Here is a 17560-nt window from a genome sequence, read left to right on the forward strand (position 1 = left end):
AAATATTTACCAAGACACACTTGTCTAAATTGATGGGCAATGTGAAAGAAATGCTATGATCCACCCCCAGACACAACTGGGTAACTTGATAGGTCATGTAATCATCTGGCGAAGTGTGTAGCTAGCTAGCTAAACAATGAACCAGGATAATCCCAACTCATACTACTACCAATACAAACATTGTCATAGCTGCAGCATGAATCTGCCGGTTGCTAAAGCTAACCAACTAGGTTCAATGTTATCTAGCTAACATTAGGCTATAACTAGCAATTATCCTGGCAAATTGATTTCTGATTAGAATAATATTACTTCACATATAGTACATGTAATGTTAGCTAGCGAGCCAGCAAGCTAACGTTCGCTTGCTAGCTAACAGTGCACTTTAACTTGCAATGAAAATGACTTTCTGATAAAATTAGAAATGTATAATATCTGAAAATATAGCTAGACTCTTACCCGTGTACATGGATGAACGCTTCACGGCAGACTGGATCCATTTAACTCTGTTTTGTTTGTAGCTACATGTTTGGCCAGCATTGTGTCAGGTCACTCCGGTTCACACTGACCGTGGCGTGTGCAGAAAGTAGCCCATCACAACTCATTCCAACAAATGTGTCGATTGCGCCTGCTAAATTCAGGGTATCAATGTTGTTGAGAAAAGTAGCAAACTTTTGTAGTTCTCGATGGCTAACATTATATCTTTCAAAAACACTTCGGTAGAAAGGACTATTAACACAAACTTAGCAGCTCAAGTTATAGACAGAAGCACGCTACATGGTAGACCAATCCATACTTATGTCCAGCCTATCCATTATGTCAGACAATCATGGCTAGCAGGAAGGTTCCTGGCTTTTTCCGTGGCTAATCCAACTAGGCTCGTAATTTGCACATTTTATTCGTATTTGCAGATGGAATACACTTTTGTTATTGAGGCACATGAGAGTTCACATGTTCCAGAAGGCATTTCTGCCCAAAAATGCATTTAGATCTTTTTTTTTAAGACGTTCAAATGCCTCCCCTGTGAAGTGCGACATACGCCCAGCTTCCTGGAACGGGTCACATGTCTCCTTAATATTGACAGTAGTGCCATTGTGCATACTATAATAATATGCACGCCATTTACAAGGCTATGCTAGGTAAAGTGCCGCCTTATCTCAGTTCACTGGTCACGATGGCTACACCCACCCGCAACACGCGCTCCAGCAGGTGTATCTCACTGATCATCCCTAAAGCTAAAACCTCATTTGGACGCCTTTCCTTCCAGTTCTCTGCTGCCTGCGACTGGAACGAATTGCAAAAATCTCTGAAGTTGGAGACTTTTATCTCCCTCAACAACTTTAAAAATCTGCTATCCGAGCAGCTAACCGATCGCTGCAGCTGTACATAGTCCATCTGTAAACTACCCACCCAATTTACCTACCTCACCCCCCATACTGCTTTTATTTATTTACTTTTCTGCTCTTTTGCACACCAGTATCTCTTCTTGCACATGATCATCTGATGATTTATCACTCCAGTGTTAATCTGCTAAATTGTAATTATTCGATTTATTGCCTACCTCATGCCTTTTGCACACATTGTATATAGATTCTCTTTTTTTTCTCTACCATGTTATTGACTTGTTTATTGTTTACTCCATGTGTAACTCTGTGTTGTCTGTTCACACTGCTATGCTTTATCTTGGCCAGGTCGCAGTTGCAAATGAGAACTTGTTCTCAACTAGCCTACCTGGTTAAATAAAGGTGAAATAAATAAAAAAATTAAAAAATTTAGAAGATGCTTTTATCCATAGCGACTTATATTGACAGCATATATTTTCATATTGGTGGCCCCATTGGGAATTGAACCCACAATGTTCACCTTGCTAGTGCTATGCTCCTACCAACTGAGCCACACAGGACCAATCACTCATCAATTGAGATTTGGTTCATTTTTACCTGTTCAATTATCATCTTCATGGGAGGTTGCTGGTCGATGTTATGTCCGGTTTGCAAGTTAAGTCTGTATACTGTATGTTTGAGGAAAAACAATGTAAATATTTTTTCATAAATCATCAAGAGTTCTGAGGTTTTCAATTGCGGGATGTCTGCCTTGGTTGCAATTTCCTGAGCCAATACCATAACATGTGCATTTACACTTCCTCTTCATAATTGTGTGGGCTGAACAGTATTTCCATTTGATTTGTGTGGTTCTCTGGACATATGCCTGGATATACTCAGGGTTATGATGCTCAGTCAGACGTATTACTTACAGATGGACAGTGTGACAAGAGTTGAAATGGTTTCCAGATGTGTGTGGTTTATAGTTTAAGCATAAACGTCAGTCTCTTGTTGGTATAGGTAGGGCTGGGAGGTTTTCCTTGTGACCATGTGACTTGACTAGGAAAAACTCCGGACCTTATCTATAACCAGCAATAACTAGATAATGTAGAGTTGTAGAACGCACCTTGGGAGCATCTGGATTTGATGTGTATATTCCTCTGTAAATTTAAACACATTGCGATCCGTCACCACAGAAAAGCAATGCCCATTTGGCTATTCATGGACCAACAAAGGCTTGGTCAACAGCTGCATTAAGCACTCCTCTTATGTTCGGGTCTATTTTCCATAGACTTGAAGGCTTTGGTTACTGCTCTTACTTTTCTTGCTAGAACAGGTCACAGATTTTAGTTTTCCCCTCCCCAATCTTTAGTTGATGTTCGAGGATTTGTATTTAATTTGCTGCGCTATGCTTGTACCGCTCAACCAGTCTTGCCGGCTGCATCGTATAGCTCCCACTTGCATCAAGTACCTCACTGACTCCACTCACTCCAAAAAGCAATAGATCTTATTCGTCAGCTCTGTACGCTGCCCGTGGCGTGTATACATTCCCACCCATTTGAAATCGATACGCAGCACTTGGGAATTGTTTCAGGGATAACCTTACCCTTTTGGGTTTCATTTTGCTTTTCATTTTATGTGTAAATATAGGTATGTGCTGGAGCCTCTGATTAAACAACCCCTCCCTTCCTCCCCAGCTCTCTCTCTCTCACTTGCTCTATCTATCTGTCTCTCTCCCTCCCCCCTCTCTCTTACCCCTCTCTCTCCTGTTTTGATAGTGATGCAGGTATCAGGCTGTCAAATCTAATCTCATCTTCTCTGTGCAGTGCTGTCCATTCAGAATTACTGCAACCACTCCCCCCTCTTCCCCACCCCCCTCTCCCTCTTCTCCTCTCTCCCTCTTCAAATTTCTGACAACAGCCATGCTGATTGTATGGGCCTGGGCCTGACACTTTCAAATCCAGTTCTTGACTTGCAAACTGAAAATCTATTACCGCCTATGTACCATTTTGTTATATGTTTATAGTAAAGTGCAATAAGCAATTGGTGACCGTGCAGTGTAGTGGTTGGAGTGTGGCCATTACTATTTAGATCTGTAAACAAGACTGGATATATCTTCAGGTTCAGTTAATTTGAAAGACCATCTTGCTTTATGCCTTCAGTAAGCATCTTTTACTCTACTGACACTTGAATGTATAGACTACCCAGCTTAACAAATGCTACTCCTCCGTTCCAATTCATCAGTATTCTATTCCATCTCAGTCAACGTTCCAATGAAGTGTAATTTCTTGTCTATCTAGTGTAGCCAACTATCATTCTGAATACAGAGGTAAAATGAGAGAATTTCCTTTTTTTCTCTAGCAGTTCGCTTGTTTTGCCGCGCTTTCAATTTATAAATATAAATGATTTTTCCTGGAGATTATTTTGCTTTTCAGTTTGTCATTCCATTAGCTCTCCTCCAATTTATTCACACTTCACATCAAAGGCAGAGGGGAACAGATGTCATTTCAAACGCTTTTTTTTGCCTCATTGCATAAATGTGAGAGATGATTGTTTTTTTATGAAACCACACACTCATGGAGAGTTTTTTTAAACTATCCAAACCAGTCTGTGAGAGAGAGAGAGAGAGAGAGAGAGAGAGAGAGAGAGAGAGAGAGAGAGAGAGAGAGAGAGAGAGAGAGAGAGAGAGAGAGAGAGAGAGAGAGAGAGAGAGAGAGAGAGAGAGAGAGAGAGAGAGAGAGAGAGAGAGAGAATGGGTGCATTTTCACTTTGAATAGGGGAATCTTCTTTCATTTCAATTCCACATCACATCCAAAGTTATATTCAAGTGACCCCTTTTCTTATACCCAAACATTCGGGAGCCTCCGATTCTGATGAGCTAATTTCATGCTGTTTGGAAGATGTTGTTTTGGCTTCAAATGGTTTCTTAAACAATGACATTTCAAAGGCAATCATTTCTGTTTAGAAAGCAAAGTTAAAAGCAAGACAACCCCAGCTCTTAATCCCATGATAAGTATGCATGATGATTGTATGAAATTGGAATGCTTTTAAACATCCTGGAGTTGCCGTTTGATCGTTGCTAGTCAAGTGATCATTCAGAACTCTTTCACATGGTTTGTGTCCCTGATTGCCTGTTAAAATGAGAGCAGTATGGATTAATGTTTTTTTTTTACGGAGCATTTTCAAAGTACTTTTATTTAGTCAAATCTAACATTAACATGGCATTTGGAGATAAATGGATTGTATAGACTAATCATGTGACGGTGACCATGCCACCTGAAAAAAGCCCTGAAAATGGTCCCAATTGAGTCATGAGACATTCTGAATGCATCTTCCATTCCATCTTTGTCTTTTCTCCCCAATTTCAATCTTTTCTCATGGCTGCAATTCCCCAATGGGTTCAGTAGGCAAAGGTCGAGTCATGCGTCCTCCGAAATATGACCCACCAAACCGCACTTCTTAACACCCGCCAGCTTAACCTGGAAGCCAGCCGCACCAATGTGTCGGAGGAAACACCGTTCACCTGACGACCGAAGTCAGCCTGCAAGCGCCCGGCCCACCACAAGGTGTTGCTAGAGTGCGATGAGCCAAGTAAAGCCTCCCCGGCCAAACCCGGACAACACATGGCCAGTTGTTCGCTGCCCTATGGGAATCCCGATCACTTCCGGTTATGATACAACCCAGGTCTGTAGTGACACCTCTAGTACCACGATGCAGTGCCTTAGACCACTGCGCCACTCGGGAGGCCTCATTCCGTCTTTCAATCATCTACTGTAATTAATCATTATATATTCAGTCATTATGTAGGCTATCAAATGTGATTATTTTTCTTTATGTTCCCCAGGACTCAGGTTGCGGTGATCTTAATGGCACATCAAGTCGCAGTCACTTCTCCCTTCCATCCTCCATTAGCTACAGCCTCTTTCCACTAAATGTTTGAATTGCTTCCCTCTCCTCAAATGGTTGATGGGCTCTACTCACTTCAGGAGGAATGCAATTTCCATAAACAATCACACCGAGGCTACGTTGACCTGGATTTGACTTCTTCGAAGCTTTATGTGCCAAATGACAGATGTTTTCATATGCATTTGATTCACGTCAATGTCAAATATATGCACAAAAGCTGTACTTTACTGTGGAAAATATAGTATGATGGCCATTTATCATCATTCTTAAATAACCCAGCACATAGTCCTTGAAATAAATTGTGATGTGCTTTTATTTATCCAACAAATTACTATTTAGAGCTGCAGTTTGGAATGTGTCTACTCAAATCCTTTAGATAATCTCATCCCGGGAATATATTTTTATTGATTCAATTCTCAATCTGGCCCACATAGTATCATAGCCACCTAATCATCCCAAACGTTCAATTGCCTTGCTCATCCTCTCTCCTCTCCCAAAAATTAAATACATTAAAAACAACAAACACACACAAAGTCGAGTATAAAACAGCATGTAGAGCGAATGAGTATTATAAAACAACATTTCATTGTGATAAGGTACTGCCTAGTGTCCTCCTCCAGACCACGGTACTCTGCCAAGTTTCTCTCCCTCAGAGGGTGTCCTAAAATGTTCACCATACTTTAGGGAGGTAGAGATACTGGGCTGGGGTGAGCGTGTCCTAAAATGTGCTCCGTACGGGCGGCAGCTTTCTGTCAGCCTCCATTCTCCCTCATCCTCAGCCAAATTGATTTGTTTTCTTTCTCTTCTCAGAAGAAGGGGCTGTTGCTTTTCTCAGAACCCTCCTTTTCTGGTCCGCTCGTGTGTTTTTGTTTGTGGAGGAAATCGAGTAGTCCTGTTCCATCCATGTCGTATTTGTCAATAATAAAACAGTGTTGCTCTCTTTCCTTGTCGAGGGTTTTCCCTACAAGAGGTGATCTTACCTGTCTCTCCACTGTCTCGATGGTGATACCATTGTGAGGACGTCGGTTCTATAGTTCAGTTTCTTCCAGTAGTGTTGACCTTTCACATTTACAGCACCCCCCCTTTCTACATAGACAACAACAACATAAATCGAGCTTCCACAGACTAACCATAGAATTACAATAGGTGGAACCAACAACCGATTTCATTGAGATCCTTATTTGTTGGGAAAATGATATGTCCATTGTTGCTTACAATCCTCCCTCTCCCTTTCTCCCTCTTTCCTTCCTCCTCTCCTTCTTTCCCTCCATCACTCCTTTTCTCTCTCCCTTCCAGATAGGGGAGAAGCGGCCATCCTCGGAGATGATGAAGCCCAAGCCCAAACCGCAGAAGAAGAAGAAGAAAAAGGACCCCAACGAGCCGTCGAAGCCCGTGTCGGCCTACGCCCTCTTCTTCAGGGACACCCAGGCGGCCATCAAGGGCTCAAACCCCAACGCCACGTTCGGGGATGTGTCCAAGCTAGTGGCCTCCATGTGGGACAGCCTGGGGGAGGAGGCAAAACAGGTGCACACACACAAACACACACACACTCATACACAGGTGTGTCTGCACAAATGCGCGCGCACGATCACACACACACACACACACACACACACACACACACACACACACACACACACACACACACACACACACACACACACACACACACACACACACACACACACACACACACACACACACACACACACACACACACACACACACACACACACACACACACACACATTGCTGAGTTACCAGTAGATGGAGCAAGTGCACTAGCAGACATTCCAAGCCATTATACGTAGTAATTACCAGAGCACAGAGCACAGTGCACAGAGATAGAACTCACCTTAATGAGCTAGTTCTACTCTTTCTAAAGATAATCTATCCGTTCATCCCCAGAGTCCCTTGGCTCTCATTAAAATTATTTTATTTTCTACATTTAATTAGAGCCAAAGAGAAGAGCCTCCATGTGTAGCAGCAACTGTAGAAAAGTCATTTGACAGAAAAACCTGGCCAATGTCGATAAACACCCACTGTTTATTTAGCAATGGAGTACCCCCTTCAAACAGTCCTGATAACAGCTGATACAGAGCAGAGTCAATCTTGTTATAATCTAGAATGGAATATTATGTTTCCCCTATATTGTACTGTATTTTAGGGCAGGGCGCTAAAATACCTGAAGTGGCATCCACAGCTGTTGTTGTCACCTGGATTTTCAATTGAAAGCAGTTGGAGCTCAATTTGATTTAGTAGGATACAAAGATCAGAGAAAGAGGGATGGGGGGAGGGGTTGGATAAAGGCAGGGGAAAGTGAAATCTTGGCCACTGCTTTAATGCATCCTTCCTTCTTCCCTCCCTTTCTTGAAGTAATCACTGATCTGACATGGATCAGGGATCTGTCTGGATGATGAAAGGTAAATAGTGGAACCTTTGTTTTCACCAATCCAGTCACGTTAGATCAACGATTACTCCAAGGAAAGGAGGAAGAAAGGAAGCATTCCCTTCCTCCTGTCACCAATCCTGCGGTTTAAGGTATAGGGCAGCCGTACAGTGTTTTGTGTTCAGTCAGTGTACAGTACTGTGTAAAGTATAGGACAGTACAGTGTTCTTGTTTACAGTGTACAGTACAGTGTAAGGAATAAGACATTATGTTGGTCTTGTCTACAGTGTACAGTACAGTATATATGAGGTATATGAGCACAGGCAGTCTGTTGTACTGTACTGGAGCCGCTATGTTCTCAGCTCTTCTTCTGTGATGAATTGCACTTTTGACAGCCGAGAATGTGACGTTCTCATTTCCGGACATTTTTATTTATTTCTGTTGCCTGGCATTTTGAAACTGCCCAGAATACAGAATGATAAAAAATATGTCCTTGGATTTGCCTCAACATCTATCTGTCTCTGTCTCTGTCTCTGTAGGACAATAAGCTGTATTGTTCATCTTCATCTCCACCCAACAGTCTCAATAGCAAATTGCAAAATTAAGATTTGACCTTTCACCATGCATTTGGTCTCGTCTGTCTTTAATATTATAGTTATTTTGTAAAAATACAAAAATAATTCTAGCTATCAGGGAGGTATGACGAATTAACCAATAGCCAAATATTCTAGGTAGAACTGAAGACCACATTTCTGACCAAAAGTAATTTCCATAAACGTCCAGTGATGCTATCCATTGCCCATTGTAATCCCATCCATAAGTATCCATCCTAGATCTTCAGAGCACCAGTTGTTATGAATATTGTTATGGATGAAACTGCAACACTCATGTCCTGAATGGTGTCATGAATGATTTACGTATACTCAAGTGAAGGGTTACGGGCCGTATGTAGCCCAGCGGCTAAGGAGTTGGACCTGTAACCGAAAGGGGGCTGGTTTGAATCCCAGGACGGACTCTGGAAAAAAGGCGGGAATTGATGTGGCAACTGGAGGGCTACTAGGTTCACATCCTGAAGACATTCCCTTACCGTTGGGCCCTTGAGCAAAGCCTTTAACATGCTCTTCATCCAGGGGCGCTGCACTGTAGCTTAACCCTGTGCTTGTCTCAGTAAAGCAGAAGACATTTCTGTTGTGTGCTGTAACATGCACAATAAGTTTGTATTGTATTTTTAATAGTTGCGCACTACAACATTGCATATGTATTGCTACTTACAAGTTTGAATGTAAAGGCCACAAATTGGAATACCTTTAAGTAACACATTGCAATCAGACCCATCTAAAATACATTACAATGAACATCTCATTCCAAAATTATCAAATAAAATAAAATCAAAGTTTATTTGTCACGTGCGCCGAATACAACAGGTGTAGTAGACCTTACAGTGAAATGCTTACTTACAAGCCCTAACCAACAGTGCAATTTTTAAGTAAAAAATAGGTATTAGGTAAACAATAGATAAGTCAAGATTATTTTTTTTTTAACTGTAAAATGACAGTGAAAATAACAGTAGCGAGGCTATATACAGGTGGTACGGGTATAGAGTCAATGTGCGGGGGCACCGGTCAGTCGGGCTAATTGTGGTAATATGTACATGAATGTATCGTAAAAGTGACTATGCATAGATGATAAACAGAGAGTAGCAGCAGCGTAAAAGAGGGGTTGGCGGGTGAGAGGTGGCGGGACACAACGCAAATAGTCCGGGTAGCCAATGTGCTGGGGCACCGGTTAGTCAGGCTAATTGTGGTAATATGTACATGAATGTATCGTAAAAGTGACTATGCATCGATGATAAACAGAGAGTAGCACCAGCGTCAAAGAGGCACACAATGCAAATACTCCGGGTAGCCATTTGATTATCTGTTCAGTAGTCTTATGGCTCGGGGGTAAAAGCCGTTGAGAAGCTTTTGGTCCTAGACTTGGTACCCCTTGCCATGCGGTAGCAGTCTTTGACCATTTTTAAAACCTTCCTCTGACACCGTCTGGTGTAGAGGTCCTGGATGGCAGGCAGCTTAGCCCCAGTGATGTACTGGGCCGTACACACTACCCTCTGTAGTGCCCTGCGGTCGGAGGCCGAGCAGTTGCTGTACCAGGAAGTGATGCAACCATTCAGGATGCTCTCGATGTTGCATCTGTAGAACCTTTTGAGGAACTGAGGACCCATACCAATTATTTTCTGTCTCCTGAGGGGGAATAGGTTTTGTTGTGCCCTCTTCATGACTGTCTTGGTGTGTTTGGACCATTCTAGTTTGTTGGTGATGTGGACACCAAGGAACTTGAAGCTTTCAACCTGCTCCACTACAGCCCCGTCGATGAGAATGGGGGTGTGCTCAGTCCTCCTTTTCCTGTAGTCCACAATCATCTCCTTTGTCTTGATTACGTTGAGGGAGAGGTTGTTATTCTGGCACCACCCGACCAGGTCTCTGACCTCCTCCCTATAGGCTGTCTCGTCGTTGTCGGTGATCAGGCCTACCACTGTGTCCTCTGCAAACTTAATGATGGTGTTGGAATCGTGCCTGGTCATGCAGTCGTGGGTGAACAGGGAGTACAGGAGGGGACTGAGCATGCACCCCTGAGGATCAGCGTGGCAGATGTGTGGCTAACCTACCCTCACCACCTGGGGGCAGCCCATCAGTAAGTCCAGGATCTAGTTGCAGAGACAGGTGTTTAGTCCCAGGATCCTTCGCTTATTGATGAGCTTTGAGGTTACTATGGTGTTGATGTCAATGAATAGCATTCTCACGTAGGTGTTCCTTTTGTCCAGGTGGGAAAGGGCAGTGTGGAGTGCAATAGAGATTGCATCATCTGTGAATCTGTTTGAGTGGTATGTAAATTGGAGTGGGTCTAGGGTTTCTGGGATAATGGTGTTAATGTGAGCCATGACCAGACTTTCAAAGCACTTCATGGCTACGGACGTGTGTGCGACGTCCTGCTAATCCGTCTGGCCCAGCGGCCTTGTGAATGTTGACCTGTTTAAAGGTCTTACTCACTTTGGCTACGGAGAGCATAATCGCACAGTCGTCCGAACAGCTGATGATCTCGTACATGACTCAGTATTGCTTGCCTCGAAGCGAGCATAGAAGTGATTTATCCCATCTGGCAGGCTCGTGTCACTGGGCAGCTTGCGGCTGTGCTTCTCTTTGTAGTCTGTAATGATTTGCAAGCCCTGCCACATCTGACGAGCATCGGAGCCGGTGTAGTATGATTCAATCTTAGTCCTGTATTGGCACTTTGCCTGTTTGATGGTTCGTCGGAGGGCATAGCAGGATTTCTTGTAAGCTTCCGGGTCCCGCACCTTGAAGGCGGCAGCTCTAACCTTTAGCTCAGTGCGAATGTTGCCTGTAATCCATGGCTTCTAGTTGGGGTATGTACAGTCACTGTGGGGACGACGCCCTCGATGCACTTGGTCAGATTTGCCAAATGGAGGGTGAGGGAGGTCTCTGTGTGTGGAGTAAAGGTGATCTAGAATTGTTTTCCCTCTGGTTGCACATTTAACATGCTGATAGAAATGAGGTAAAACTGATTTAAGTTTCCCTGCATTAAAGTCCCCGGCCACTAGGAGGGCCTCCTCTGGGTGAGTGGTTTCCTGTTTGCTTATTTACTTATACAGCTGACTGAGTGCGGTCTTAGTGCCAGCATCCGTCTGTGGTGATAAATAAACAGCCACGAAAAATATAGATGAAACCTCTCTTGGCAAATAGTGTGGTCTACAGCTTATCATGAGATACTCTACTTCAGGTGAGCAAAATCTAGAGACTTCCTTCGATTTCGTGCACCAGCTGTTGTTTACAAATATACACAGACCGCCCCCCCTCGTCTTACCGGAGTGTGCTGTTCTATCTAGCCGGTGCAGCGTATATCCCGCCAGCTGAATGTTAACCATGTCGTCATTCAGCCACGATTCGGTGAAACATAAGATATTACAGTTTTTGATGTCCCATTGGTAGGATATTCGTGGTCATACCTCGTCTAATTTACAGTCCAATGATTGTACGTTGGTAATTAATACTGATGGTAAGTGCAGATTTCCCACTCGCCATTGGCGGAACCTTACAAGGCACCCCACCCTGTTTCCTTTATGCCTGCGTCGCTTTCTCTTGCCAATGACGGGGATTTTGGCCTTGTTGGGTGTCTGAAGTACATCCTGCTTGTTGAAGAAAAAAGCTTTGTCTAATCCGAGGTGAGTGATCGCTATCCTGATATCCAGAAGCTCTTTTTTGCCGTAAGATACGATGGCAGAAACATTATGTACAAAATAAGTTACAAATAACCGAAAACCCCCCACATAATAGCACAATTGGTTAGGCGCCCGTAAAACGGCTGCCATTTCTTCCGGTGCCATCTTTGCTTTATGGGCATTAATATGGATTGATCTCCCCTATGCTGCTGTAACAGACTCCACTCTTCTGAGAAGGCTTTCTACTAGATGTTGGAAAATTGCTGCGTGGACTTGCTTCCATTCAGCCACAAGAGCATTAGTGTGGTTGGGCACTGATGTTGGGCGATTAGGCCTGGCTCGCAGTCGGTGTTCCATTTCATCCCCCAGGTGTTCTATGGGGTTGAGGTCAGGGCTCTGTGCAGGCCAGTCAAGTTCTTCCACATCGACAAACCATCTGTATGGACCTCGCTTTGTGCACGGGGCATTGTTATGCGGAAACAGGAAATGGCCTTCCACAGACTGTTGCCACAAAGTTGGAAGCACAGAATTGTCTAGAATGTCATTGTATGCTGTAGCGTTAAGATTTCCCTTCATTGGAACTAAGGGGACTAGCCCAAACCATAAAATCAGCCCCAGACCATTATTCCTCCTCCACCAAACTTTCTAGTTGGCAGTTTCTACTGGTCATTGGCTGGTTGTATTAGTGCTAGCTAGGTACCAAGCTAAAGCTAGCTATCCCAGAAGTTGCGGTCAAACAAATTATGCTTTATTACCAACGCGGTATTGTAAACACATCGTTCGTGGCCGGTGTTTGCTTGTTTGCAGACTTTTGTACAGCTTTGACAGTGCTACTGTATCTTTTTAGACACGCCAAGACCCAAACGGCGTTCCATAGTATGTATGTCGTGAAGCTAATAGCAGTGACGCTAATACTGTGTAAATCTGGTAGGGCAACATCTGAAAAATAGCGCACTTGGTAGTGTGTACCGGTGCTCGACCAGTCGGCGAAAGCCAACATCACCCACGACAGAGAATGGTTGATTGTCAAGGGGAATGAATTCCATTATCTTGGCTTTAATGGATTTCACCTTTGAGTTGTCTGGCTGAAATGTTCTTACTCTTTTAAATGACTGCTCGACTTGTTGACTGCTCCATCCACACAGCAGACATTGTGGGCTAGGTTAGGAATGCTGTGTTGCGCGTGTAGCGCAACATTTTACGTGGCGTCATTACGTCATGTACCTACGTTATATATGTATGCACGGGTGCTTTGATATCGGTTTTTAACATCGGCGTTAAACTAGACGTCGGGCCGATACCGATGTTGGCATTTTTAGCTAATATCGGCCGATTCCAATATGTTCATCGATATATCATGCATTCCTAGCTGTAACGTAACAAAATGTGGAAAAGTCAAGGGGTCTGAATACTGTTTGTATTTATATCCATTTTAGAATCAACTGTCAATTAAAATGCTGCAATGCTGTCCTTCTGGAATTTTAAGCCATTATGATGTATTCACTGGAAGCAACCAATGGTGCATCAGGGCTTAAGTGTTATTTACCCCACAACCCTGGTCTCTTGGGGCTTACTGTGCTTGTTATTTACAACCCCCCTCGACATACACACATGCCAACATGCGCGCACACACACAACACACGCTCATTCACAAACCATTTATATATTTTTATAGAATTGCACCAACATTTTGAGTTTTTTATTTTACCTTTATTTAACTAGGCAAGTCAGTTAAGAACAAATTCTTATTTTCAATGACGGCCTACAGGGGAACAGTGGGTTAACTACCTTGTTCAGGGGCAGAACGACAGACCTTTACCTTGTCAGTTTATGAGTGTATGATGCAATGGATGTTGCAGTGTTAAAATGTTGAGTGCCAGTTAATTTCTCTAGTATAGAAATTATGTATTTCTACAATGGAGGAAGTCCTCTTGAAATAAGGAAGTAGTATGATGTGGAAATGGAAGGGTTCTGTTCCATTGGCTCCAATGGAAAGTGAACCTTTTTTGAGAGTGTGTTTATGTGCACATTTCTATGTTTGTATGTGGGTAGACCTCATCTCACTCTCTTTTTCCTTTGATTTCCAGGCGTACAAGAGGAAAACCGAGGCGGCCAAGAAAGAGTACCTGAAAGCCCTTGCCACGTACAGAGCCAGTCTCGTTTCCAAGGTAACGCTTATGACACGCCAGGCTTGCTTAAAGTGATGATGGATTGGATGAAAAATCGCAGCTAATGGTGGGGGAGGGGCTAACGGAGAGTGGAGGTAGGGTGATGCAACAAGACTATAGCATACAATACCTTATTTCCATAGGTTGGGGGTTGGAGTTGGAGTTGGGGTTGGGGTCGGTGTTGGGACAGTTGTTCTGATAGAGGGAATGTCATACTATTCCCTCCTGTATGCCAAAAGAGCTATTCAGTAAAGAAGCTTGGTTAGAAAGGGCATATTTGGATGTTATTGGCTGTAGGGCCTGTATGTATGCCCTCTATTTGCATACAATATATTAAGGATTTCTCTGTGAAGTCAACACCTGTTGTATTCGGCGGCATGTCACAAATACTACTTTATTTTATTTTATTTATATATATTTCATTGGGACATTATCTGTAACTGTCTTCATAGGATATATCTTGTCTATGGCTATTCATACAAGACACGTGCATGGAACTCTTGGTTTGTTGTTGTTATTGATGCAACCATTGTGTCTTCTGTTGCATTTGCTTGGGAATGCACATCCAATTCAACGCTACACATAATTGGGGTTTTGTAGCATTTTCTCAGTGTGACACCTTGCTGCTAATTTAGATGTATGGCATTCTCTTTTTTCCCTATGAGTGATGGCACCCTATTTCTTACTCAGCAACATGGAGAGGAAGGAAGAAATGGTGGAATTGTGTTGTTTAGTGCCGGGTCGCGTTAACAGCCCACAATGTAGCGTCGGGGAGATTCCTTTTGTCATTCCATTTGTTCTTCTGGCAAACAGTCTCATTTCCCTGTGTGTGTGTGTGTGTGTGTGTGTGTGTGTGTGTGTGTGTGTGTGTGTGTGTGTGTGTGTGTGTGTGTGTGTGTGTGTGTGTGTGTGTGTGTGTGTGTGTGTGTGTGTGTGTGTGTGTGTGTGTGTGTGTGTGTGTACGTGTGTGTGTACGTGTGTGTGTGTGCCCTCTCCATTCCCATCCATCTGTCAAGGTGTCCATTGATCATTATCCGGTGGCCCGGCAACAATTCATACAAATGGGCACCGTTGCCCCTGTAATCAACACTGATAGGTTCAGATAAGCAATCTGACAGCTCATCATAGGGGTTGGGTGGGGGAGGGGGGAGGGGGGAGCAAGGCGAGGGCTGCACCTGCTCTGAATGATGCACCCATGATATACATGAAGAGTCAATAAGTCTTTTGATATCTTTCAAGGATTTTATGTAATCTGTCACAAGACATCTATTGGCCCTTCTGAGTACTTGGCCCTTCTGGGTGTTTGTAATTATCTCTGGTCCTCTGTGTGGCCTTATTATCAAAATATATGAAATTATTAAATAAGATGATTACATTTTTGTTGTTGTTGACAAAACCTAAAAATAAACCATTGACTAAGTGAATACCTTTTGGTGTTTAATATGAGGGTTTGGTAACATTTTACTTGACACCAAGCATCATAACATGTTATGGCATGGTCATAACCATGTCATAATATGTCAAAACAGATGACATAACTTGTCATAACCTGTCATAATATGGTCGTAACACGTTACACCTGTCGTGGCATATATTCAGTGGTGTAAAGTACTTAAGTAAAAATACTTTAAAGTACTACTTAAGTAGTTTTATTTGGTTATCTCTACTTCACTTTACTATTCTTATTTTTGCCAACTTTTACTTTTACTTCACTATATTCCAAATGAAAATAATGTAATTTTTACTCCATACATTTTCCCTGACACCCAAAAGCACTCGTTACAATTTGAATGCTTAGCAGGAAAGGAAAATTGTCAAATGCACACACTTATCAAGAGAACATCCCTGGTCATCCCTACTGCCTCTGAACTGGCGGACTCACTAAACACATATGCTTCGTTTGTAAATTATGTCTGTGCGTTGGTGTGTGCCCCTGGCTATCCGCAAATAAATAAAAAACAAGAAAATGCTGTCTGGTTTGCTTAATATAACGAATTTGAAATTATTTATACTTTTACTTTTGATACTTACGTATATTTTAGCATTTACATTTACTTTTGATACTTAAGTATATATATGTACAGTTGAAGTCGGAAGTTTAGATACACCTTAGCCAAATACATTTCAACTCAGTTTTTCACAATTCCAGACATTTAATCCTAGTAAAAATCCCCTGTCTTAGGTCAGTTAGGATCACTACTTTATTTTAAGAATGTGAAATGTCTGCCCACAAATTTTCTATAGGGTTGAGGTTAGGGCTTTGTGATGGCCACTCCAATACCTTGCATTTGTTGTCCTTAAGCCATTTTGCCACAACTTTGGATGTATGGTTAGGGTTGTTGTCTATTTGGAAGACCCATTTGTGCCCAAGCTTTAACTTCCTGACTGATGTCTTGAGATGTTACTTCAATATATCCACATAATTGTCCTCCTCATGATGCCATCTATTTTGTGAAGTGCACCATTCCCTCCTGCAGCAAAGCAACCCCACAACATGATGCTGCCACCCCCGTGCTTCACGGTTGGGATGGTGTTCTTTGGCTGGCAAGCCTCCCCCTTTTTCCTCGAAACATAACAATGGTCATTATGGCCAAACAGTTCTATTTTTGTTTCATCAGATCAGAGGACATTTCTCCAAAAAGTACAATCTTTGTCCCCATGTGCAGTTGCAAACCGTAGTCTGGCTTTTTTATGGCGATTTTGGAGCAGTGGCTTCTTCCTTGCTGAGCAACCTTTCAGATTATGTTGATATAGGACTTGTTTTACTGTGGATATAGATACTTTTGTACCTGTTTCCTCCAGCATCTTCACAAGGTACTTTGCTGTTGTTCTGGGATTGATTTGCACTTTTCGCACCAAAGTACGTTCATCTCTAGGAGACAGAACGCGTCTCCTTCCTGAGCGGTATGACAGCTGGGTGGTCCCATGGTGTTTATACTTGCGTACTATTGTTTGTACAGATGAACGTGGTACCTTCAGGCGTTTGGAAATTGCTACCAAGGATGAACCAGACTTGTGGAGGTCTACAATTTCTTTTCTGAGGTCTTGGGTGATTTCTTTTGATTTTCCCATGATGTCAAGCAAAGAGGCACTGAGTTTGAAGGTAGGCCTTGAAATACATCCACAGGTACACCTCCAATTTACTCAAATTTTGTCAGTTAGCCTATCAGAAGCTTCTAAAGCCATGACATCCTTTTCTGGAATTTTCCAAGCTGTTTAAAGGCACAGTTAACTTAGCGTATGTAAACTTCTGACCCTCTGGAATTGTGATACAGTGAATTATAAGTGAAATAATCTGTCTGTAAACAATTGTTGGAAAAATTACTTGTGTCATGCCCAAAGTGGATGTCCTAACCGACTTGCCAAAACTATAGTTTGTTAACAAGAATTTTGTGGAGTGGTTGAAAAACGAGTTTTAATAACTCCAACATAAGTGTATGTAAACTTCTGACTTCAACTGTGTATATATATATATATATATATATATATATATATATATATATATATATATATATATATATATATATATATATATATATATATC

The 17560-nt window shown here is 42.5% G+C and overlaps 1 protein-coding gene across 3 annotated transcripts in view; it reads left to right on the forward strand.

Annotated features, from left to right (window-relative positions):
• Window positions 1-17560, forward strand: part of LOC139542111 (TOX high mobility group box family member 2-like) — a 124100-nt gene that overhangs the window by 98164 nt on the left and 8376 nt on the right. For all 3 annotated transcript variants that reach the window (XM_071347161.1, XM_071347162.1, XM_071347160.1), the window contains 2 exons: window positions 6522-6749; window positions 13936-14016. In XM_071347161.1, the coding sequence (XP_071203262.1) occupies window positions 6522-6749; window positions 13936-14016 (309 nt within the window). The remainder of the gene's footprint in view (window positions 1-6521; window positions 6750-13935; window positions 14017-17560) is intronic.

The sequence above is a fragment of the Salvelinus alpinus genome, chromosome 17 (genome assembly GCF_045679555.1).
Source record: "Salvelinus alpinus chromosome 17, SLU_Salpinus.1, whole genome shotgun sequence".
Taxonomy (NCBI): domain Eukaryota; kingdom Metazoa; phylum Chordata; class Actinopteri; order Salmoniformes; family Salmonidae; genus Salvelinus; species Salvelinus alpinus.